Here is a 25,443-nt window from a genome sequence, read left to right on the forward strand (position 1 = left end):
CCCCCTCTAGATGAAGATATGGGTAGTAGATTGAATGCGATGGTAGTTCAGAGATGAGAGTGGATAGTTTGTTGGAGGGAGCAGAGTGGCAATATTTAGGGAGAGTAGACTGGTAAGGTGGGAAGCTAAACACAAGGTTTGTTTTTATGTAAATGGATTCAAAGGATTATTTTATAGATAATGGAATCACAGTAATGTATAATGAGAACACAAGTATTTGTGGGAGGGTTGGTGGAGCTGCCGATCCAGGCCCGCCCCTGCAAATAGGCCCGGCCGACCCAAAACGCTTAGGCAGAGCAGACTGGTAAGGCAGGAGTGGGTAGCTATACACAAGGTTTGTTTTAATGCAAATTGATTTATGGATTACTTTTTAGATAATGGAATCAGAGTAATGAACAATGAGAACACAAGTATTTGTGGGAGGGGGAGGGTGGAACAGGTAGTAAAGGGTAAATAACACAATTTGATCGGAATGTTAGTGTTATTCATACATCTTAGTATAGATCACACTTATAATGATTAAACACAATGTGTAGAGGGAGGAATATATATAAAGAAGGTTTGAGAAGGAGAGTTGGTCTAAGGACATGGTTTGAGGAATTAACACTGAAGAAGTTTACATAAATTCACATAGTGACTATCCCCCCCCTCTAGATGAAGATATGGGTAGCAGATTGAATGTGAGAGGAGAATAGAGGTAAAAGAGATAAAAATGTGAAGATAGAGATTACAAAATTTAATGTTTTTAGATATGAATGAAATTGAAAGTAACAGAATAGATACATTGATTAAAAAGAGATGTGTATAATGTATGCTATTTATGAAGTAAAATTAAGTTTTATATCTCTTTTATGAAATTATGTATAAATGTGTTTGTGAAATAATGATAAAAACTATATTAAACAATAAAAAATACTCGGAGGTGGCATTAAAGTGAGAAGTAATTTTTACTTTCAGGTACCTATCCACAGGGCTGGATTAACGCAGGGGTGGGTGGAGCTGCCGATCCAGGCCCGCCCCTGCAAATAGGCCCGGCCGACCCAAAACGCTACGGTATCCGGGTCGGTGACTGGCCAGGATCAGGGCATGGTGGCCCTCTATTCAGGCATTTTAGATGCCTGAATAGAGGGCCGCAGGCAGTGACCTGTCGCAATCAGGCATCGGCGGCCCTCGATTATAGAGGGAGCCCTACCGACTGCCCAAAGCCTGCACTGACCGCCCAAAGCCCCTACTGACCACCTAGAGCCTGCACTGACCACTGAACTTACTGCCCAGAGCCCACACTAACCACCCATAGCACGCACTGACCTCACAGAGCCCCTACCGACCGCCCGGAGCCCCTACCAACTGACTGGAGATCCTACCGGTTCTAGGGAACTAAAAAAGAGACTAGAAGAACACATCAATTATATAAAAAAAAGGTTTCACTAAACATAGTCTAGGCATTTTAAAATGATCCACAACATTTAAAGATATGTGGCATAGATAAAATTAGAAATCACTGGAGGGGTTCCAATCTCACTAGAGAGATCTCAAAAAAATTAGTCTAAGTGGATTTTCCTTCTTGACACTATGATTCCCAAGGGATTAAACATAGATTTTGATCTTAATTGCTTTCTAAACAATTATTAATAGTTACCTGATTTTGCTTTTTTAATTGCTATCTCTATTTTTTCCTCAAATGTCATTTTGCTGCAACGAACGAACGAAACGAAAATGAAACGAAATTTTGACAGGACTACCGTTAACAAATTTTTCCGAATCCCAAAACGAATTGAATTTTCGGACCCGAATCACGAAATAAATCAAAATCTGAATCGAAACATATTTTTTGCCAGTGCACATGTCTATTAGATATGCTGTGTGATTAGGAACACATAACAAACATATAGTTGGGATTTTCTCAATTTTGACCGCAAAAGTGAAAATTCACCTTAAAATTGCTGCTCACCAAAAAAAAAATGTGGTGCGGTGGGTCGAAAAGAACCAAAAGCCCCCACTGAAAAATAACAGAAACTATACATTACAGAAAGGGGAAGAGATTTCTGTTAAACTCAGCTTCAATGCTGCGTAAACCTGGAATATGTGTACAGGCTCAGTGAGCAATGACTGTGCCAAGGGAGGCTTTATTGGTAAGAATACAAGCAAAGTTCCAACGTGTTTCAGGGGCAAACACAGTACAACCTTCATCAGGGCTTAAAAACATTCACAGTGGTTGTGGAAATTAGAACATCACCTTCCAGGTGCAATTCCAAAGGGGAAACCCTCGGGGGAACGGACTCGGGGAAAGTTTCAATGATAGTGAACACAAAAACAGGGGCACATGCAGCACTCAGCAACTAGGAACTGTGAATGTTTTAAACCCTGATAAAGGGGTTCTGTGTTTGCCCCTGAAACCTGTTGCCACTTTTATGCTTACGGTGCACTCTTCATTTGGTGTTCCTCTGTTTTCTTGTTCTAATCGACAAGCTCTACCATGGCTGCATGTGGAAAATATTACATTTATTTGCAATATTTCATATGTACCTGAAAAAAAGTTTCTTTTGAGGGCATTATGAAGAAATATATACAAAACCAATCTCAATCATATGTTTTAATAAAAGCAGGCATACCATTCTCTTTAGATGCAGGTTCCATAGGGTACCATGTACAATAAAACATACTCTATATGATTAACTTGTATTTAATGCAGCTGCTGCATAAAAATCCCCACCCCCAAAAAAACCATAACCATACTTCAATGGATATAGAATATATATTAAAAGTACATGCAATTTTTAAGTAGAGAAGTGTATGTTTAACGTTACAGTTTATTAAACGTCCTTCAAATCAGACATATACATATAAAATTGTTTTTGTTATTTTCATCTAGATAACTAGTGCATAATTTAGCAAAAACAATAGTCCACTTATGTTGGTTCGAGGTTACATTGCACCAGTTGAGTTGCAGTGAAGAAGAGAAATGTTAACAGATATATAACTAGTAGGGGTTAGTTTTTAGATTCCTGTTTGATGAATGGCTCCCCAAACTTCTAACACAAACTCAGCAGGAAAGGCAAATTCACCCAGGAGGTTGTCCAGTGCTATGCCAAACTCTTCAGGGCTCCGCTTCTCCTTGGCTGTCTCCACAACTGTTGTAGCTGATAAAAAACAAAAGAATCTTTTGAAGTTTATTTGTATTATGTAACATTACACACGTATAACTATCAAAAGTGAGCAGATTATAAACTAGGGTCATGCTTAAAGCAACCCTGTTACTGCAGTAATGAAGAAAATCTCTGGCAGTGAAAATAAGTCATACTTATATTTCTGGTGGACAGTAAGAAAAAGCTGCACTCTCTTGAAAAGCCTCAGGAACCACTGCTAGCTTATACTTCTGGATGTGTCAGATAGTGTGTCCCCCACTAGGTGCTGTGGTTGCTGTCTCCACACTTGCACATCTCCACACAGTAGTGATGTAGGGGTCAGCAGGAGGACCCTCAGTGCCCAGCAGAGGACACTTTGACACACCTAGAATTGTAAGATAGCAGAAGTGTCTGGGGCACTTTCTTCAAGAGAGAAAATATTTTTAATCTTTGCCACTGAAGCTTCTTTTTTTACAGGATGTTAGTGATTTGTATTTTCTAGCACAGCTAAACGGTTGCTTTGAAACCTTATGGTACAGAAATATTTGTCAAATAACATTGCAATCTGTATTAGAACAAGGGAGTTAAAATAAAAAAAATGGACAATTATGTAATTTATTAGGACTATCACCCAACTATCAACCAATCAGGGGCCCAGTATTGCGCTAAACCTTCCAAAATATTATTTTCTATGTGAAAAGGCATTCCATATACTGTACATTTAAATCCATGTGATATTTGCCACTGTAATCCAAGTATGCAGAGGGTATTTCAGAATAACAAGACTCTGATCTTGACATTTAATACAGCCTCTGTATCATCCATAATCCCCCTGGTGACAGTGGCAGCTGCAGGGGCATGTCTGTGGCTGTCTGGTCCCCTTGATTGCGGCACCCGCTCTCTCCGTCTATTTTACCGGGGAGCAGGCGACTGCCCCGTTGTTCTGTCGAAAGCTCCAACTCCTCGAGATTTCCAACGATCTGACTTCCGGTTTAGTTAGAAGTAAGAGGTTTGGCCGAGAAGGCTGTACTGCACGTGCACCACCCGCTGCATTTCCCTATACACATACTACACAACAATAAAGTATTAAAAGTATTAAAATAAACAAGGGTCACACTAATCCAGCACGTTCTTCAGCTGAGTGGCCCCATTCAATATGGCCCGCAATTGGCTGACATATTGAGTGGGGCAACTCAGATTAATAACATGCTGGATTAGTCTGAACCTAGTTAATTTTAATACTTTATTGCTGTGTAGTATGTGTATAGGGAAATGACGCAACTAAACCGGAAGTCAGGTCGTTGGCGATCTCAAGTTGGAACTTTCGATAAAACACCGTCGCCCTGCCCGGGCATGCGTGGTCCGCGGGAGAAGCCTCCCTGAAGGGATCAGGGAGGATCCCTATAAGAATCAGTCAGGCCAGCATGTCGGTGCTTGGCCTATGCATTTGGGACCCCTTTTGCTGTAGTTTTTTTTCCTGGAGAGTTTGCACTGCTGCATGTGGGCAGGTAAGTGAAGGATAGTTCTCTCTCTCTCCCTTTATTACTGCCAAGTGCCTTTCTCCCAAACATGTCTCTATCACTCTGCTCTATTCTTTTTCTCTGGACTTGTTTGCTACCCTTCATTGCAGATTCCTGCCTGAAAGTGGCTTCCTTTGTTCATCATGAGCCGTTCGCCACGATTACAAGATCAGCCATCTGCTTCAAGGTAGGGGACCACTAAATGTTTAAGTAAAAAAAGAGCGAGCACTTTTTACTGATGGTCTGTACATTATTATTTTTTTCCCAGCCCAAATTGCTCTCCAACCTCAAGATCATGCAAGTCCCGACAGGGCAGTGCATTCAGGGCTCTTTCACCCCCAAGAAAAAGGATGGCAAAGAGAAGGCAACTGTCACCTTCTCCTGAAAGGACATGCAGACCCAGCAAGAACATGTGCTGGGCATGTGGTAGTATTCCCTTGCCGGATAAGCTGGTATGTGTGGGCTGCCTTGGGGACATGGCATACAGCCGACTTTATAGTTGGAGCAGCCATAGATGTCATCCGCTGTTCTGCCTGTTCCATGCTATATTCAGTTACCACGAAGAGGGCCATATGGCTTAAACCCTGGGCGGTGGGTGGAAAAGATGGAATCGGCTATCTCATGGGTGACTGGTGGGAAGACTGGCCTACTTCCACAGGACCGTAGGAAAAAGCGGCAGAATTTGTTTTCTTTTTGACAACAGTCGAGATTTGGAGCAAAGCCTTTTTGCCAGTGGAAAGACCAGAAAAGAGGCTGGAGAGACACACTATCTTCCATTATGAGATAACAAAGACAGAAGCCTTTGCTGACTCTCCCGGATTCATCGAAGTCCTTTTGACTGGTTGCCCACCCAGCCGATTGCAGTAAGAGCCAGACTACAGCTTCTTGCGCAGGTATGGGCGGAGCAATGCTACGATCCCTGGGTGGTTTCCACAGTCATGCACAGCCATTTCTGGACTTACAGGTCAAGACCTCCACAAGACTCTTTCCTACAGAGAATTCCGGTTTCTCCCCCAAAAAAGGAAATGCTACTTCATTACGTCTACTCTCTTCCAGAACAAGGTGCGGTGACCCCCAGTCCCTTGTTCAGACAGATTAAGAGGGTTTTATTCCCCACTCTTTCTGCTAAGAGAGCAGATGGGGGACTGGAGGCCAGTAATAGACCTCAGGAAGCTAAACAGGCATATTCATCTGCAGCGGTTCAAGATGCAATCTCTCCAAACCCTTATCCAGACCGTCCAGGCCGTGGACTGAATGCTGTTCGTGTACCTTTGGGACGCTTCCCTACACATCAAAAATTTAAGATTCGCAATAGGATGCCTTCTTCTACAGCTTACATGCCTGCCTTGGTGTCCTTAAAGTGACACCAAGGCATTAAATCTTAAAAATGCATTCAAGTGCATCATCTAGTTCATCAAATTCTCTATCAACTATTAACAAAAATGCAGCTTATTTGTGTAGCTTCTCAAATAATCTCTGAATTAGTGCTGACACTGTCCATCCTTCTGGAGGGTGGCTACTTTTGTTCCTCATGTTGTGGAAAATTGTATTTGGACTATTGGGGAGGTTTTTATTAGGATGTGTTTTTAGTAGATTGTATATGTGAATATTGTCATCATGTCTGTCAGTGTCAGGTTTACCGGGTTATGCTCTATGAGACCTCCGCCGGCGAATGGTCCATGTGCTATGCGCTCGGCTGTTGGCCGGGGGAGATTAATGTGCATTGCAGCCGCGTCTGTGTCCTCTTCACAAGTGTATGGACACCGGCGAGGGCCCCTATGTAATGCACAGATTTATTTGTTTGGCGGGGATGTATTTGCTTTTGAGGACACAGTATCATTTGGATACATATCTGCCTTTATGAAGGAACATACGCTCATGTCTTTTTAGTGTGTCTGATCAACACATTGGAAATAATATGGCATTTTCCCTGCAGATAAACTCACATTCATGGGAATAGTAGTATAGTTCTATTAGGCATTGTTCACTGAACCTTGCTGAGTGGAATTCCCACCAGTGGTAAAGGCGGGAGTGTATGCCCGAGTCTGATTGGAGCAACGTTCATAGTTAACACGCTGATTCCTTTGTGTAGTCTATTGGCGCGAACTCCGCTGCACATGGTTTTCATTGTTCTGTCTTGCGATGGTTTAAGGTACTTAAAAAAACGTACGATCTGCCTATGTTGCATAGGCAGATCGTACTTGCGATGATCGCAAGCCACGCCCCCTGAGGGACGGCCTTCCGATGACCGCAATGCCGAACGGGCAGTGTGCGGCGGGTTCTCGAACATGTCCGTAAGTTTAAAGTCGTGCGACCTTACAGTAGTAGAGGTCGCACTGCTTCCACACACCTTACGATCATCATACGATTGCGTGATTTCCCGCGATTATCGTACGATAATCGTAAGGTGTGTGGGGACCCTAAGGCCTCGCGCTGACGAGGGACTCACGGCCGCCTAACTCACCTCTACAGATCCACCTCACCTGGTCAGTCCGCCCCTGGGCAGAGGGAGCACCGATTTCCTGATGGGGGAGACTGGGGCGGCAATTCCCTGCAGCCTCCGCACCGCACCCCCCCCCCCCCCCCCGGGGGGAGACTTCTCCCTCTAGTGCTGGCGGAAATACTTCCGCCACTTCTCACTTCCTTTCCGGCGGGGAGAGCCCACCCGGCATGCCACGGAGATGTAGATGCTCCCGCAGCAGCCAGCGGTGGCATCGGAGGAGGACAAAGAGGAGGCTGATACCATCGGTATCAGACACAGGGAGATGACTCCCTCGGTCGAGTCCAGGTTAGTGAAGCACCCCTCTTTTATTTTATTTTTTCTTTATCATTTCATTTATTTCTGAAGTTTTTTTTTTTTTTTTGCACTTTAGATCTGACCACAGCACTCTGTGCATTCCTTAGATCTGACCTCTGCACTCTGTGCGTTCCTTAGATCTGACCTCTGCACTCTGTGCGTTCCTTAGATCTGACCTCTGCACTCTGTGCGTTACTTAGATCTGACCTCTGCACTCTGTGCGTTACTTAGATCTGACCTCTGCACTCTGTGCGTTACTTAGATCTGCACTCTGTGCGTTCCTTAGATCTGACCACTGCACTCTGTGCATTCCTTAGATCTGTCCACTGCACTCTGTGCATTCCTTACTTCTGACCTGATTGTTATCCCCCTTTGTAATAGCAATGACATTAAGTGTAAAAAAAAACATAAAAAGAGTAAAAAAATAAATAAAAGTCACATAAAAAAAGTAAAAAAAAATAAAAATGTTTAAGTCCCCCACCCCCACGTTTACGCACATATAAACGTAAATACGCGCCAGGTGCACCAGCGCGCGAAAACAACAATTGCGCTACACTACACATGTTACATATCGCCGCGAACGTCGGAGTGTGAGCAATAATTTTAGGGCCATCAATCACTGATCACACTAAACTGATGACCTGTAAAAGCTTTTAAAGCGTCGCCTATGGCCAATTTTGGGTATTGTAGTTTTGAGGTTTCGCACACACACGCAATTTTAAGGCTTGACATGTTTGGTGTCTTTTTACCCGACGTGACCCTGTCTTTTATATTTTACCAAAAAATTGGGTAATAATACATGTTTTATCATTTAATATAAGGGAAACAGTTTTTTTTAAAACAATTCGGTAATTTTTCATTATATAGTAAAAAATAAAACCCCCAGTGGTGATTGAATACCACCAAAAGAAAGCTCTATCTGTCCCCCAAAAAATGGTATAAAATTAATTTCAGTACAGCGTTGCATGATGGAATAAATGTCAAAGTACAAAGTATTTGGACTCCTCTCCACTACCTCCATCCTATTTTGTAAATCCTGTATGGATGTTGTCAGCGTCTTTAAGACATATGATGTGTGGATAGAGGCGTATTCCATGCCTGACTTGCTGGAGCTGGGAAATAATCTAAATAACTCGGCTTTCCTGGCTGGGGCCGGAAATGGAATGCCCCTCCGTTGAAGCTCTGCTGAGAGTCTTGGCACTGTCAAAGTTCTGAGAGATGGCGCGCTGCCATATTCGGACCCTCTGGCTGGACATGGGGGGATGGAAGCAAAATCCTCGATATCAGAAACCTGCAACATGGTAGCACTGAAACCAACTGACAAACTTCCAAACTATTCTCTTTTGACAAATTGAGGACAACAAATGCGACTAATTGCAAAAGTGAACTGAATAGAATGAATGACGTCACTGAAAGCTGAAATGACTAAGCCAATCCGAGGCCGTAGTGTGTGTTTGCTGTTCTCCACCAAATATGTGAATGTAAGCGAGCCCGAGCAAACCTGCAACGTGACAGGTGAATTAGAAACGGAAAACTCAGGGCTAAACAACCTACTGACGTGGTAGGTAACAGTATGCATAAAGTTTGTGGAAGAACAACTGAGTGATGTATGAGTATACAGGCGAGACTCTTGTAGACGCTACAAGCAATTAACAATGATTTCTCAGCCCGTATGGTCTCTTTGTCGTGAAGGACCTTTAAATGTAATGCAACAAAATCATCATGACCTAAATCATGTGTAAATGTTTAACCTAAATGTTTACATGTAATGCTCAGTGTACAGATCGTAGGGAAAGAGAGCTCATACTGCTTACCTATCAAACATGCGTGGCTTGTCCACCGACTGAATACCTCCTAAGGATACTGAAAAAACCCCCTAACTGAAGTCTGATGCTAAAATCAGAATTACCAACTATACCCCTATTCAGGGGCGGACTGACCATTCGGGCATTTGGGCTCTGCCCGAGGGCCTGCAGCCAGCAGAGGGTCCGTCACCGACCCCGGTTCTCTTTTCCCACTTCTTGCCTGCACGCAGCATGTGTTTGCCAGTCTGAGCTGCACTGTCTTCCCGGGTGAGTTCTCTATCTGTCTGCCGAGTACCCACAAGCCTGGAACGCTGCTATGTTACATCGGTGCTGAGATGGCAACACCCCCAGAGATGGGGGGATTTAGAGATCACCAGCCTTCATTGTTTTGCTAGGAAGAGTCGGCTCTGTGTTCAGTGTAATGACAGCTCACCACGGCACACAGCGGCACACAGAGGAAGGGGGAGGCAGCTGCTTGTAGGAAGAACAATAAATAAACTTAGATAAGCCAGGCAGCAGCACAAGAACTAAAAGGGGAGAAGGAGGAGAGGGAAGGATGGAATGACCAGGGACAGGGCATCAAATGTCAAGGAAAAATAGGACCAAACAGCAGAGAAGGACATTAGGGTAAAACCACAGCATATAAAGGCAGAACAAGGTAGATAACTGTATACAGTGCTGGATATAAAGACCACAGATGTCATATCATGGTAAAATATACCAAATTATTTACAATCCATCATGTCATTCTTCAGCATGGCCATTTAGCATGCATGCATGCATGCAAGAAAAGCAGACTACCTATCCAATTGCCTTGTTATGCATAGATCCACACTATGTGTAGTATGTACAATGCCCATAGGGGCGCATGTATCATGCGTGCCTTAACGTATGTCATATGACAAATGAGTGCTGGTGATCTCCATCTTCTACGATTTTGGAATAACTCTGTTATCCGTGCAATCACTATGAGCGCCACAATCATTAAAGGAGAACTAGGGGATTAAGGCTTTAGTTCTCCTTAGGGTAACGGGAGGACACAAACTAGCGCCCTCCCGTCACCCTAAGCTCAGTATACCGCTAGCTACAGCTTGCGGTATACTGAGACGCCGCAGTAAACCGCAAGCTGAGAAGCCGCCGCTGAAGCGGATCCTGACAATTATGCCTATCTAAAGGCAGAGCCAGCTGTACCCGCCCCTCCCCCGTCCGTTTCGCCATTTCCTCCAGCGCTGAATGGCGAAACGGACAGGGGAGGGGGGAATCCAGCCCCTCTCCTGTCATGGCAGAGAGCCGTGCAGGATCGATAGTGAGCGAACGCCAGTATGTGTTCGCTCACTTCCCGATCTACTGAGCCGACCTGTGACAGTCTCATTGTCACAGGTCGGCTAGAACTATGAGGTGAGTGAAAAGCACTCACCTCATAGTTCTCCTTTAATCCAGGTCCAATCACTGTAAGGAGTGCAGGTGACACAGCACCACACTACATATATACATCGGGGGACACACAGTGACAGCTCTCAGCAACAGCTTTATACTGACAACTGTGCCCAAAAATGGTGGGCGAGTGAAAATATCGCTGTGAACAATTCATGGAGCCATGCATAACACATATTCTCCACAGGGCTGGTGCATGCATTTTTGCCTACACAGGGGAACGTACATTTTTCTCGCTGCTTGCTGATTGGCTCTGGCTCCCTCGTTCGGCCCTGGCCTTTGGACTGTCCAGCCATTCCGGATCTAGGTGAGAAGAGATGGTGGAATGGTGGGTGTCACACTGGTACTTCATGGACCTACAGCCTACTACACCCACCCACTGGACCTGCTGAAGGTGAGTGTTCGCTCATGTTCTGGCATGGAAAGAGCTGCCCATTAACGTGTGTGCAGGTGATGTTCCACAGGGATCGGATTGTATGTGTGTGGGATGACTGATCCTGGAGATGTATTTGGTATTCTAACTGCCTAGTCTGCTGTCTGCCGTGTATTGAATCTGGTCTCAAGTCTGCCATAGATTGGTGCTGGTCTGCGGTCTGCCTTGCATTGGTGCTGGTCTGCCTTGCATTAGTGCTGGTCTGAGGTTTGCCATGCATTGGGTCTGGTCTGCAGTCAGCCATACATTGGTGCTGGTCTAAACTTTGCCATGCATTGGTTCTGGTCTGCGGTCTGCCTTGCATTGGTGCTGGTCTCAGTTTTGCCATGCATTGGTCCTGGTCTGAGATCTGCCATGCATTGGTTCCAGTCTGCGGTCTCCCGTGCATAGGTTTTGGTCTGCAGTCTGCCGTGCATTGGTTCTGGTCTGTGGTCTACCTTGCATTAGTTCTGGTGTGAGGCCTGCTGTGCATTGGTTCTGGTCTGAGGTCTGCCCTGCATTGATTGTGGTCATGGGTAGACTGACCATTTGGGGGCCTTACCACATGCACTGCAGCAGGGGGGCGGGGTTTTATTCCGCACATGCAATATGCACCCAAAGCCCCACTCTGGTCTTAGATTATTCACTTTCCTGTCAAATTCCCTACTGATTCTCCTGCAATTCACTCAGGATATTTGGCAGAATTGAAGAATCGCGGTCAAAATAGCTAAACCAGAAAATTTCTGCCATTTGGCTCACTTTCCAAATCAACTATATTGGTTTTTTTTTTTTTTTTTTATGTCACCTACCAATTCCCCTGCTGTTCACTTTTTAGTGAATATACCTGCTATTTTGAAAACAGTGCGGATAAATAATTTCTGTAATACAAGAATGTATATGTGGGTGGGGCCTCTATATGGGTGGAGCACAAGGGGGCACCATAATCTTGTATTGCCCGGGGGCCTTATGTGTTGTCAGTCCGCCCCTGCCACTATTAACGACTAACAGATTGTGGACTAATGTGGAATAATATCGTGAGTAGCCGTTTGATGTGTGCTGTCTGTTTCCACTGAGATATGTATCAGTAAATAAACTCGAGCTTAACCTGAGACGTGACAGGTCAATTATAAATGAAAACTCAGGGCTTCATGAAAACCTGCTGAAACATGGCAGGTGAACGTATCATGAGATTTGTGGAAAATGGACCAAGTGAAAAATGGAATATGACAAGAACTTATGTACTGGTGTAAGCGCCGTGAATGTGTAAACAACATACCTATATATTCCATGAATCAAAATAATGTATAAATGGATAGAAAAAAAAAATTGCAATTTTTTTTGTTACTGAACAACCCGTGATCTGACAATGTGAATTTTGCAACGTGTCAGTAATCAGTCATGCAGTTTCACAGTTAATGTCACTGACAGGTCCACTTCAAGCTACTCAAACCTGTCAGAAACGCATGCAATTCACAGATGAAAAACAATATTGCATGAACAATTCAAGCCGATTACCGGACGTGGACACTAGATGGCAGCAACAATCCAAATCATCACTGTGATCCTAAGCTGACAATACCACAGTGTGAGAGCAACGATTTATGCCGCAGACCGAGTGGTGACATGCTGAGTGGACACAGCCTGCGCGCCCCCCGCGCCCCCCATTGCGAGCCTCCACTTACCCTTCCCCAGAAACGTGGGAGCCGACTTGATAGAGCAAAAGGACAAGAGAACAGAGCAACGCGTGGACGAGCGATTTGCACCGGAAGTAGAATATCTGATGACCTTGGAAGATGAGCAGCCCAGCCAGAAAACGATCCGATGGAGAGAGGAAGAAACTGCAGCCGTTTTACAAGCCAGCCTCCGCCCACAAATTCAGACTAGCCAATAGCCAGCCTTCTTACTTATCAGAGTAAACATTCTGACATGTTTTGATACAGACTATGTAATATGTTAACACTACGAAGACTTGTCCATTTATAGAATGAAAAATTGTTTGTAATACAACTTGTTATATCATTTTGATTACATTTATATAATTTGTTGTTTTACTGTTTAACCAATTTCTGTGAAGAATATCTCATCACTAGTCATGTGGCTTGTTGCTGCTTTTGTTGTTTGTTTGAGTCAATGCACCAATCCGTATGATATACTGTTCTGAGTCACTTTAAAGGTAGCACTCCAAGATGTGCCTGTAATTTCCTTTGTAACTGCCTTTCGCTTGTAGGTGCCTCTTTATTTTGCAGCTCAGCTTTCCAGATCGAACAGTCCGTTTTCAGGTGGCCATTTCTTTTTACAGCGAAAACACACTCTGCTTTCTTTGTTTTGTTTTGCGCTCTCATGCACCTTAAGGGCTTTCTTGTTTTCTTCATTGTGCATATTTTCTTTCCTTTTGTCATATTCTTTGATTCATTTTCCTTTGGCGTATTCTGCTGTTAGTTCCTGCTCAGATCTGGTTTCTAGAGCATTAATAAGAGCACTGTATGGCTCTAGAAGGCTGTATAGCAGTAATGCCACAACGTGATTATCTTTAATGTCCTCTACATTTGCACATACTGTAGTTCTACGATTTCCAGCATGGCATTCACATGTTCACGCATTTCCTGGCCTTTATCTAGCCTCATCTTATAAAGCTTGCGTAGTAGTTATAGTTTACTGGTTAGATTTGAACGCTCATGCAGTTTTTTTAATGCAATCCACATACCTGTCTGTACTCAGTACTTGCCACAAGTCATCTTCACATTTCAAGCTTGAACTTCCATTGTATTGTTGAGGTTTGCGATTGCAAACTTCAAATGTGAACTGCTTGCCATCTTTCAGTAGCTTGGATGCGGCTCTTCTTTACTATCAGTATTCTATTTAGTGCCTGGGCCCATAACCTGTTGGTTATGCATTTAGATGACATACTGAGATCTTGAGGAATGCTGAATTATTAACTTACATTACATCTATGTATACAGCATTGTGCAGGAAATATATATATATATATATATATATATATATAACTCAAAAGACATATTGCAGCCGGTAATACAATCAGTACATATCAGCATATGCTGTTGCATTTCCAACACAAAAACATTTTATAGAAAAACATTGTGCTTTTGATGTGCACCGGTAAAAAATTTGTTTTGTTTCGTTTTCGTCCGGAATTTTCTTTTATTCTTTTTTCAGGATTCGGATCTGAAAGTCAATTTGTTTTGGAATTGCTCACTAACCTCCACAACCGCTGGGCCAGGGTTGTGGGGAAGAGGCCCTTGACCTCATCAACATGGGGATAAGGTGGTTTGCCAGGGGGTCGCCCCTTTCTGCTGTGCTAGGCCTTTGCTCGGATCAAGGGTCTCTTAAAGGATTTTGGCGTTGGGGTCCCCCTAAAATTCATACCAGACCTAAAGGGCCTGTTGTGAATTTAGGAGGTGACTGCAAACTGTTTTTTTAATTTTCACATTTAACAAGATAATAAACTCCATGCAAATAGATTTGAATTGATCCAAACTGAAAACGAAAAATTTTCATGGATCCGAACTGAAAATGAAAAATTTTCATGGATCCGAACTAAAAAAACAAAAAAATTAGTATCGATCCAAACCGAAAACAAAACATTTTATTCAATCCAAATAAAAACCAAATCGAATAAAAAAAAAACCGCACAAATCGATCCGATGAATTTTTTGAGCCTTTACATGTCTAACCTACAGTAGATCAGAACAATTACCTTTTGCAACTTTTAAATCTGTCAATTTAGCAAGGCAATAGTGATCTTATATTGTAAATCATTATCTAGATAGATAGATAGACAGATAGATTATATAATATATATAGTTTGAAGACATCTCTTACCTAATTCCACATCCCTGATTCCCATGTAACTTTCCAGCAAATCATCTACCTTACGGGAAGCTTCTTCTTCCCCTTCACTTGGCTGTAGAAAGAATAAAACACTTAAAAAACAGAATGGATACATTGTTTACAGACAGTTTTAAAACCTGTTGTACATAACCAACCACTCTAAATCAGCTTTTGCTTTTGACTTTGGCTTTTTTTAATGGTATTTCATGAGTTTGCATCCTCATAAGAAATCTCATGAATATAGAAGGAAAAGCTCTGGTATATACATTGAGGGGAATATATCAAAACTGGAGAAGACAAAATCTGGAGCAGTTCCAAGGGCAACCAATAAGCTTCTCTCTTCAGTTTGTTCAGCTAAGCTTTGAAAATGAAAGAGAGAAGCTGATTGGTTGCTATGCACAGCTGCTCAAGATTTTGTCTGTTCCAGTTTTAATAAATTCCCCTCTTTATGTTTACTGTAACTTTTAGAAGTATTTTTTTTAGAATATTAACCACTTGCTGACCGGGGTGTTTATACCCCCTTCCTGGCCAGGCCATTTTTCAGTATTCAGCGCTGCGGTACTTTGACTGACATTTATTCTGTCATGCAACACTGTACTGAAATGAATTTTATACCATTTTTTGGGACAGATAGAGCTTTCTTTTAGTGGTATTTAATCACCACTACGGGTTTTTTTTTAACTATATAATTAAAAAACTACCAAACATTTTGAAGAAAAACCTGTTCTCCCTGTTATGTTATAAAACATTATTACCCAATTTTTTGGTAAAATATAAAAGAAGGGATCACGTCGGGTAAATAGACACCAAACATGCCAAGCTTTAAAATTGCGCGCACCTGCTAAATCGCAAAAAACTACCATACCAAAAATTTACCATAGCCGACGCTTTAAAAGCTTTTGCCACTCATCAGTTTAGTGTTATCAGCGATTGATGGCCCTAAAATTATTGCTCTCACTCCGACCTTTGCGGCGATATGTAACATGTGCGGCGCAATTGATGTATTCGTTGTTTTCGCACGTAGGCCGACTCAACGCATGTTTGCGTGTGCATGTGGGGGGCGGAGGCTTTACTTTTGTTTTTTTATTGCTTGGATATGTGACTTTTAATTTTGTTTTTTTTTTGTAACTAATTTTTTTACACCTTTTTTTTTCCAGTTAACTTTATTGCTATCACATAGGGAGCAAACAAGCTCCCTATGTGATAGCCAATTTGCAGTGACAGGTTCTCTTTATGGAGACATTAGGGGTCTTTAAGACCCCTGATGTCACCTAGGGACCCCCAGAGAAGCTGATGAAGCAGAGACCTGCTTCACCAGCTTCCCTCCGGTTTCTGTAACGGAGAGTGACAGAGGAATGCAGGAAGTGATGTAATACACATCACTTCCTGCATTCCGAAGAGGAGGAGGAGATCAAACGGAGCTTGTGTACTGAGCTCCGTTTGATCTCCGGCCGCAGAGCTGCTGTGCTGGTCCCGGGCTCACACCGAGAACAGCAGAGCTCGGGATCGCCAGCAGTGGATGCGACGGAGGGGGGCGCACACCCGCACGCAATTACAGGGGATCGGGCGTCTCTAGACGCCTGAACGCTTGTATGTAAACAGCTATCGCTGGCTGTTTACATTCAAAGCTGCTTTCCCGTTTGTGCGCGCTGCCTAGCGGCGGGCACGAGCGGGGCGGGATGGGACGTTTAAAAACGCCCACCCGCATTCAAGAAGCTGCTGTCCGGCCATTTAATTACAATGGCCGGACAGCAGGTGGTTAAACCTTCCTCGTAGTACTTAAATACACTGGAATGCAATAATGAATAGACAGTATTTTATTATATAATCTCACATCACTTTTGACTAGCAAAAACCCTGGTGATATTTACAGTATCTCACAGATGTGAGTTCCCCCTCTCACATTGTAAATATTGTATTATATATTATTTTATGTGACGACACTGAAGAAATGACACATTTCTACAATGTAAAGTAGTTAGTGTACAGCTTGTATATCAGTGTACATTTGCTGTCCCCTGAAAATAACTCAACACAGCCATTAATGTCTAAACTGCTGGCAACAAAAATGAGTAGACCCCTAAGTGAAAATGTCCAAATTGGGCCCAAAGTGTCAATATTTTGTGTGGCCACCATTATTTTCCAGCACTGCCTTAACCCTCTTGGACATGGAGTTCACCAGAGCTTCACAGGTTGCCACTAGAGTCCTCTTCAACTCCTCCATGATGACATCACGGAGCTGGTGGATGTTAGAGACCTTGCGCTCCTCCACCTTCCGTTTGAGGATGCCCCACAGATGCTCAATAGGGTTTAGGTCTGGAGACATGCTTGGCCAGTCCATCACCTTTACCCTCAGCTTCTTTAGCAAGGCAGTGGTCGTCTTGGAGGTGTGTTTGGGGTCATTATCATGTTGGAATGCTGCCCTGCGACCCAGTCTCCTAAGGGAGGGGCTCATGCACTGCTTCCGTATGTCACAGTACATGTTGGCATTCATGGTCCCCTCAATTAACTGTAGCTCCCCAGTCCTGGCAGCACTCATGGAGCCCCAGACACTCCCACCACCATGCTTGACTGTAGGCAAGACAAACTTGTCTTTATACTCACCTGGTTCCCACCACACACGCTTGACACCATCTGAACCAAATAAGTTTATCTTGGTCTCATTAGACCACAGGACATGGTTCCAGTAATCCATGTCCTTAGTCTGCTTGTCTTTAGCAAACTGTTTGCGGGCTTTCTTGTGCATCATCTTTAGAAGAGACTTCCTTCTGGGACGCCAGTCAAGCAGACCAATTTGATGCAGTGTGCGACGTATGGTCTGAGCACTGACAGGCTGACCCCCATCCCTTCAACCTCTGCAGCAATGCTGGCAGCACTCATATGTCTATTTCCCAAAGACAACCTCTGGATACGATGCTGAGGACATGCACTCAACTTCTTTGGTCGACCATGGCGAGGCCTGTTCTGAGTGGAACCTGCCCTGTTAAACCGCTGTATGGTCTTGGCCACGTGCTGCAGCTCAGTTTCAGGGCTTCCGGGTCTTCCCGGAGTCCCGTCGGAGATCCGGTGACGTCACCAGACTCCTCCCCCCTTCCCCAAGTGGCTCTGTCGGCTAATGAAGGGAAGTGGGGAGGAGATTCGGTGACGTCACGGACATCGACGTAACCGGATCTCCTCCCCCCTTCCCTTCGTTAGCCGACGGAGCCACTTGGGCCGGTGATCTGTCGACACTGAGAATTTATCGAGTTCCGGTTTTGTTACAACTAAGAGGTTTGCCCAAGAAACTTGTTCTGCACGAGCGCCGGCTAAGGCATTGCCCTATACACATACAACACAGTAATGAAGTAATAAAATGAACTAGGATCACACTAATCCAGCACATTATTATTCTGAGTTGCCCCACTCAAGCGGCGGCCATATTGAGTGGGGCACGTGAGATTAATAACGTGCTGGATTAGAGTGATCCTAGTTCATTTTATTACTTCATTGCTGTGCTGTATGTGTATAGGCCAATGTAGTTGGATCTGTATGTGCATTATAATTAATCGAAATTAATCGATTAAAAAAAATGTCTATTAATCGAACACAAAATTTTTAATCAGTACCAGCCCTAGTAGATTGTCATAACTAAACATTTCTAAAGGTGTGTTTGTTGTTATTTTAAAGATAACCCTTGGTGCTGAACAGTCGGTTCTGTGCTGTACAGTCGGTTTACTGCGGAAGCAGAAGGAGAGACAAGGGGAGAGCTAGGCGAGCAGACATGTGCTGGTGGTATAGTCGCTGGTGATCGGTGGCCAGAGACCAGTGATCAGCGGAGGAGTTAGCGGTGGAGTGAGTGAAGATGATCACCGGAGTGAAACGGAGCTTGACTGGAGATCTCGGATCAGAATCGGAGCGAATCGGAGCGAGACTGGAGGAGGAGGAGTGAGCGGTGGGATGACCGGAGCTGTGATAGGAGCTCGTGCTTGGAACAGAGCGAGACCAATTGGAGTGGTGATTGAGAAGTGTGAGTTTGAGATACTGATTGAATTGAGTTTGAGATACTGATTGAGAAGGGTGAGCAGATTAGAAAAGAGCGATTGATTGATTGATCGGTTAGGCTGGTGTGAAAGGAAGTGCAGGAGTGAGTGGGGTTGTAAGTTGTACATCGGATAAGAAGTCTGGCAAAGGGATTGTATTTTTGTAAACTGAAAGCTGAGGGGTGATAAAAAGCCATCCATTAGGCAGATAATTAATTGCTGAGGTACCAAATGTGTTCCTAATTAAACTTCTGACCATTGGTGTTCTTGTTATTGTTCTTCTGGGAATTACTGTGGTATTAACTGTGTTACTAATAACTGCTGGGTATTGGGAGCAATAATCTGTTAGGAAATACTGTGGTGCTATTTGTTTTACTAATAACTGCTGGACACTGGTAGTAATAATCTGCAGGAAAGGACTGTGGTAACAACTGTATTTCAAAATTGCTGGCCATTAATAGAAACAATCTTCTGGGAATTCTGTGGTACAAATTGTGTCAATAATAACGGCTGTGCAGTGGTAGCAATAATCTCCTGGTAATTACTGTGGTACTAACTGTTACTAATAACTGCAGGGGCATTAGTAGTAGTATTATTCTGCTGAATTACTGGGGTACAAGTGTGACTAAAAATTGCTGGGATTGGGAGTAATAATCTGCTGGTATTTACTGGGGTACTAACTGTGCTACTAATAACTTCTGGGCATTGGTAGTATTACTCTGCTGGGGAAATCACTGTGGTACCGACTGTTACAAAAAAGTGCCGGGCAATGTTAGTATCACCACTGTGGAATTACTGAGGTACTTACCGGGATACAAATAATTGCTGGGCATTGGCTGTATTCATCTGTATAGGAATTACTGTGGTGCAAATTGTGTTGCTAGTAACTGCTGTGGTTTAAGAGTATTAATATGCTTGGCAAACTGGGGTAATAATATGTGGGGTGCCTAATCAGCTGGCAATATAAAGATATGCTTTGAAAACTGTGATATTGTTGGGCACTTGGTGTGATATAGCGGTAATTTTAAATTACATCCGGGCCTAAAATTAAATAAATAAATTTAAAAAAAATATGTCTTCCATCAGTTGGAATGCAACCCGCTGCACATCTTGCTCAATGTATGCGTTTCTTGAACATGCGTTCGAGGGCGAATATTGTTGCGCCAGATGTGAGCTAGTTTGTTTGGAGTTGTTCTAGTTGTTCATCCGGTTCTGGTGGATGGCGGTATAGAGGAGGAGGGGGGTTGGGAAGAGCAGGATCCCGATGTAGGTAGCTTGGTTACTGTTAGAAGGCTGGGTAGAGGGTAGAGGGAAGAGTGCGAGAGAGGCCAGTCCTGAATTGATACACCCCAATAAATATGCCAGGTTGCAGGATGTTGGCTATATTAGTTCAGGGGTGACATTGCTGGAGCTGGAAGGGGGGGAGTGACTGCTCCGGTAAGGATGGGAGCAGGATGGAGGGGCAGGAAAGACAGATTTTGGTGGTGGGGGGACTCTATTATCAAACGGACAGACAGGGTAATCTGCCGGGACCGTGCGCAGTGAACAGTCTGTTGCCTACCGGGGGCACAGCTCACATGACTGGGCAACTAATGTACAATGGTACAACTTGGTCAGGAGGGACAGGGTTGGTAAAAGGGGGGAGGGGTATGCATGTATGTAAAAAACAACCTAAGTGTATATAGATGAGATTACATGACGGCAGATAGTAGTGATGGTGTGCAGTCGTTGTGGCTAGAACTAGATAAGATCGAATATAGTGGTGAACTTATTTTGGGTGTGTGTTATAAACCCCTGAATATAGGGAAAGAGAAGGAGACTCGACAACATTCTCAAATAGAATTGGCTGAGAAATAGGGAAATGTTGTTATAATGGGTGACTTCAATTATCAGGACATTGATTGGTCAAAGGGAACCTCTCATTCTATAAAGGCTGGCCTTTTTCTAACCCTGTTGCGGGACATTTTCATGGATCAGATGGTTGAGTTCCCGACCAGGAAGAATGCAATTCTAGATCTATTAATCTCTAATAATGTGGACCTAGTTGAGGACATTGAAATTAGGGACACATTGGGTAATAGTGATCAAAGGGTAATTATTGTTAATATCGGGTACAGAAAAGAAAAGTGTGTTGATGTGACAAGAACGCTAAATTTCAGAAATGCAAACTTCGATAAGCTGCGTTATCTAGTGTATGTCAACAAATGGGACAAATTATTTCTAACAATGAACACTGAGGTGCAGTGGGATTGCTTTAGGAATGCATTACATAATGCTATTACCAAGTGCATACCATCGGGTAACAAAAATAAAAGATCGAGAGCTAAGTCTGCATGGCAAAATAAAATGGTAAAACAACACATCAAAGACAAAAAGCTGGCATTTAAGAAATATAAGATGGAGGGGACTGCATTGGCATTCCAGAGCCACAAGGAATGCAATAAGATATGTAAACATGAAATCAGAGCAGCTAAAATAGATTATGAAAAGCACATAATCACAGTCAGTAAAAGAACCACAACAAATTCTTCCAATATATAAACAGTAACAAGATTTTGTTCGTGACCAAGGTATTGTAAGCGATAATCAGCACGGATTTATGAAGGACTGTTCTTGTCAGACCAACCTACTGTGGATATTTCTATACACTCATGCGCATAGAAATCCACTGCGCTAAAAAGCACGGTTCTCAGCTCTTTTGTATAATATGATGGAGAGCGCTCAGTGGTACCAAGTAAAACAGACACAAGCTGTTCTCATGGTGGATGCTCAGTAGAAAAGTCCAGCCTAGTGCAGTGAGCTCCGTTTATTTATAGGGCAAAAAGGGATAACAGCTGGAAAAGATGGCCACAACAGCCAATTAATTCCTCAATACATTAACATAACACAGAGTCAGCCAATGAGACACATGTATACATTTGAATAGACAATAGAAAGGGGAGTATATGTTCGTAAACATATACTCTGTGCACAACGTGCACAGCCTCCCGCTGCTAGTTCGCTAGTCGTGTACACCAGTTAACAATGAAAACCATGTGCAGCGGAGTTCGCGCCAAAAGACTACACAAAGGAATCAGCGTGTTAACTGTTAACGTTGCTCCGATCAGACTCGTGCAACTACTCCCGCCGTTATACCACTGGCGCGAATTCCACTCAGCAAGGTTCAGTGAACAATGCTTAATAGAACTATACTACTATTCCCATGAATGTGAGTTTATCTGCAGGGAAAATGCCATATTATTTCCAATGTGTTGATCAGACACACTAAAAAGACATGAGCATATGTTCCTTCATAAAGGCAGATACACTGTATGTATCCAAATGATACTGTGTCCTCAAAAGCAAATACATCTCTGCCAAGCGAATAAATCTGCGCATTACACAGGGGCCCTGGCTGGTGTCCATACGCTTACGAAGAGGACACCACTCCCCAATGCACATTTATCTCCCCCGGTCAACAGCCCAGCGCATAGCACATGGACCATTCGCTGGCAGAGATCTCTGCGCACAGCGGCCGCGTCTTCACATCCATAGGAAGATATCCACTCCAATGGTTTATCCTCAGTGCTGATTAACCCTGACTACGCTCCATAGAGCATAACCCGGCAAACCCAACACAGAGACATGATGACAATATTCACATATACAATCTACTAAAAACACATCCTAATAAAAACGTCCCCAATTGTTCAAATAAAATTTCCACAACACTAACATTCTACAAAGAGGTGAGTAGAGATCTGGATAGAGGAAGACAAGTGGATGTAGCGTACCTGGATTTTGCAAAAGTATTTGACATAGTACCACATAAACGCTTAATACACAAGCATAAATTGATGGGCATAGATTACATGGTGTGTATATGGATAGAGAACTGGCTACAGGAACATGTCCAGAGAGTATTGATAAATGGCTCCTTTTTAGATTGGTCTAAGATTGAAAGTGGAGTGCCCCAGGGTTCTGTGCTAGCCCCAATACTATTTAACCTATTTATTAACGATATTGGGGAGGGCGTCAATGGCCATGTTTCTGTGTTTGCAGATTATACTAAAATTGGGAGGGTAATAGAGGACCTGGATAAATTAGGGTAGTGGGCAACTATATGGCAGATAGGGTTTAATGTCGAAAAATGGAAAGTAATGCACTTTGGGGTTAAAAACAGACAAGCGGATCACACATTAATGGGTACTCCACTAGGGAAGTCAGAAATAGAAAAATATTTGCGGGTCATAATTGACCGCAGATTGATTAACAGTACGCAATGCCAGGCAGTGGCAAACAAAGCGAGCAGAGTACTGTCTTGTATTAAAAAGGAATGTACTGTAGAGACAAAGCAATCATTTTGCCACTTTATAGATTACTGGTTCGGCCTCATCTTGAATATGCGGTTTAGTTTTGGTCACCAGTCCACAGAAAAGATGTCCTTGAGCTGGAGAAGGTCCAAAGAAGAGCAACTAAGCTAATTAAGGGGCTGGAGGATTAAAGCTATGAGACAAAGTTGCTAAATTGAAACTTGTTCACGCTTGAAGTGAGGGGATTAAGAGGGGACATGATTTTGTTGTACAAAATGTTTAGTAGTGTCGGCAACGTCGACACTGAACTTTTTACTGTAAACTCGGTAACGAGGACTAGAGGTTACAACCTAAAATTGGTGGAGAAAAGATTTAACTACAAAGGGCGTAGGGGCTTCCTTTCAGTTAGAGTGGTTACAATTTGGAATTCTCTACCACAAGCAGTGGTATCTGCAAACAATATTGATTAGTTCAAAAATCAATTAGATACCATCCTAAGAGACCGTAACATACAGGGGTACAGGCACAGTTAAATACTAGACCACACAGGGACTCTTATACACACGCACGCACACACAACACACACAGACTTGAACTTGATGGACATGTGTCTATTTTTCAACCTCAAATACTATGTAACTATGTAACTATGATATGGGTAAAGTTCATCTTTAAGTATTTCCTGCACAGACAGATGCTAACAGATCTAAAAAAAACTAAAGATTGCAAAGATTCAAAATGAATGACAGTTTACAAAAAAGTGCAAGACAAACCCCAAAATATTCTTTACATTTATTAATAGTAAAAAGATCAGGTCTGAGCATGTAGGCCCCTTACAAGATAACTCAAAGTTTGTAACTGGGGACAAAGAAAAGACAAATCTATTAAATACTTTCTTCAGCTCTGTGTACACTAAGGAACAATACAAACAAATGGAAGACATGTCCCCTAGGGGAAAGTGTATCTGGCAGGAGGTCAAAAAGGCATTTGTACGGATAGTGAGAATGGAGAACCGAGGCTGGAAAAACATCAATGAAGTCTGCATAACAAGGGGGAAAGCAGAAGTGGACAGGAGCTTAATATGGTTCCGGCTTATGGAAACATGTCTGAAACCAAGATGGGATTTCCAATCTATATCTGAGCCATGAGGATGAGAGGTTAAACAGTGGGAGGAGAAGAAGTAGACACATTTAGATCAGTGGCTCTCAACCTTTCTAGGGATGGGACCCCTTTGGTAGCATTTGCCAAATTGTGGTGACCCCCAACAGTAAAATTTAGGGATTACGATCAACAAGTGTCAGCAATAGCACATTATACATACAGTGTATAATATATTGCTGGGATTTGTAGTCCTCTCTAGCTGATGGTACAGCACAATGTACCAGCAGCTAGAGAGCACTACAAATCCCACTACCCCAGCAATACATTGATGCAGCACCATGTGGGGGGGGGGGGGCAAGTGCAGGCTTACCTGAGCAGATATGTACGCCGTCAGAATAAAAAAATTAAAAACCACCATAGGAATGCATAGCTAGAAACACAAAAACCACCTAAGTGTAATAATTCTAATTTTTATTTAGCCAAAGTAAAAGTGCACTTACAAGATCGCAGGGTTAAAATCGCATTAAACAAAGAGAATCCTCTGTTTTAAAAGACCTTGACGCGTTTCATCTGAAAGACTATCAAAAGTGTAAAGTCTTTCAGATGAAACGTATCAAGGGAACGACTTGCCTTGGTCTTTTGTTTAATGCGATTTTAACCCTGCGATCTTGTAAGTGCACTTTTATCTTTGGCTAAATAAAAATTTTAATTATAGCACTTAGGCAGTTTTTGTGATCTATCACAGATTACTATACAGAATGTATCAGTATAGTATAGTATCTGTATAGTAATCTGTGATCTATCACAAATTACTATACAGAATCATTGAAAGCTGGCTCTACACCACCGCCACATCCCCTACAAATTGGGCTTTCCAACAAAGCTAGTCGTTTCATACAAGATGTGATTCTCCCCCTCACCACACCCCATCGGTCACTACCCGCTGCATATTCTCTATTATCTAAATTTAGTTAGATTTCCTACTATAAACTTAACACTAGTAAATCGCAAATCTTAGACTTCCATATTTCCCCTCCTCTTAAATCCTGACTTACATCCCAATTCCCGTTCTCCTGGATGCCGACCTCA

General features: G+C 43.0%; 1 protein-coding gene across 1 annotated transcript in view; it reads right to left on the reverse strand.

The window, feature by feature from the left end:
- Window positions 1-2,997: 2,997 nt before the first annotated feature.
- The window catches only part of GIPC3 (GIPC PDZ domain containing family member 3), an 81,531-nt gene continuing 59,085 nt past the window's right edge, over window positions 2,998-25,443 (reverse strand). The window contains exons 5-6 of the mRNA XM_018562204.1: window positions 14,934-15,015; window positions 2,998-3,140 (exon numbers count right to left, since the gene is read on the reverse strand). Of these exons, the coding sequence (XP_018417706.1) occupies window positions 2,998-3,140; window positions 14,934-15,015 (225 nt within the window). The remainder of the gene's footprint in view (window positions 3,141-14,933; window positions 15,016-25,443) is intronic.

Source organism: Nanorana parkeri, unplaced genomic scaffold, assembly GCF_000935625.1.
Source record: "Nanorana parkeri isolate BGI_ZX_2015 unplaced genomic scaffold, ASM93562v1 scaffold565, whole genome shotgun sequence".
NCBI classification, from domain to species: Eukaryota; Metazoa; Chordata; class Amphibia; order Anura; family Dicroglossidae; genus Nanorana; species Nanorana parkeri.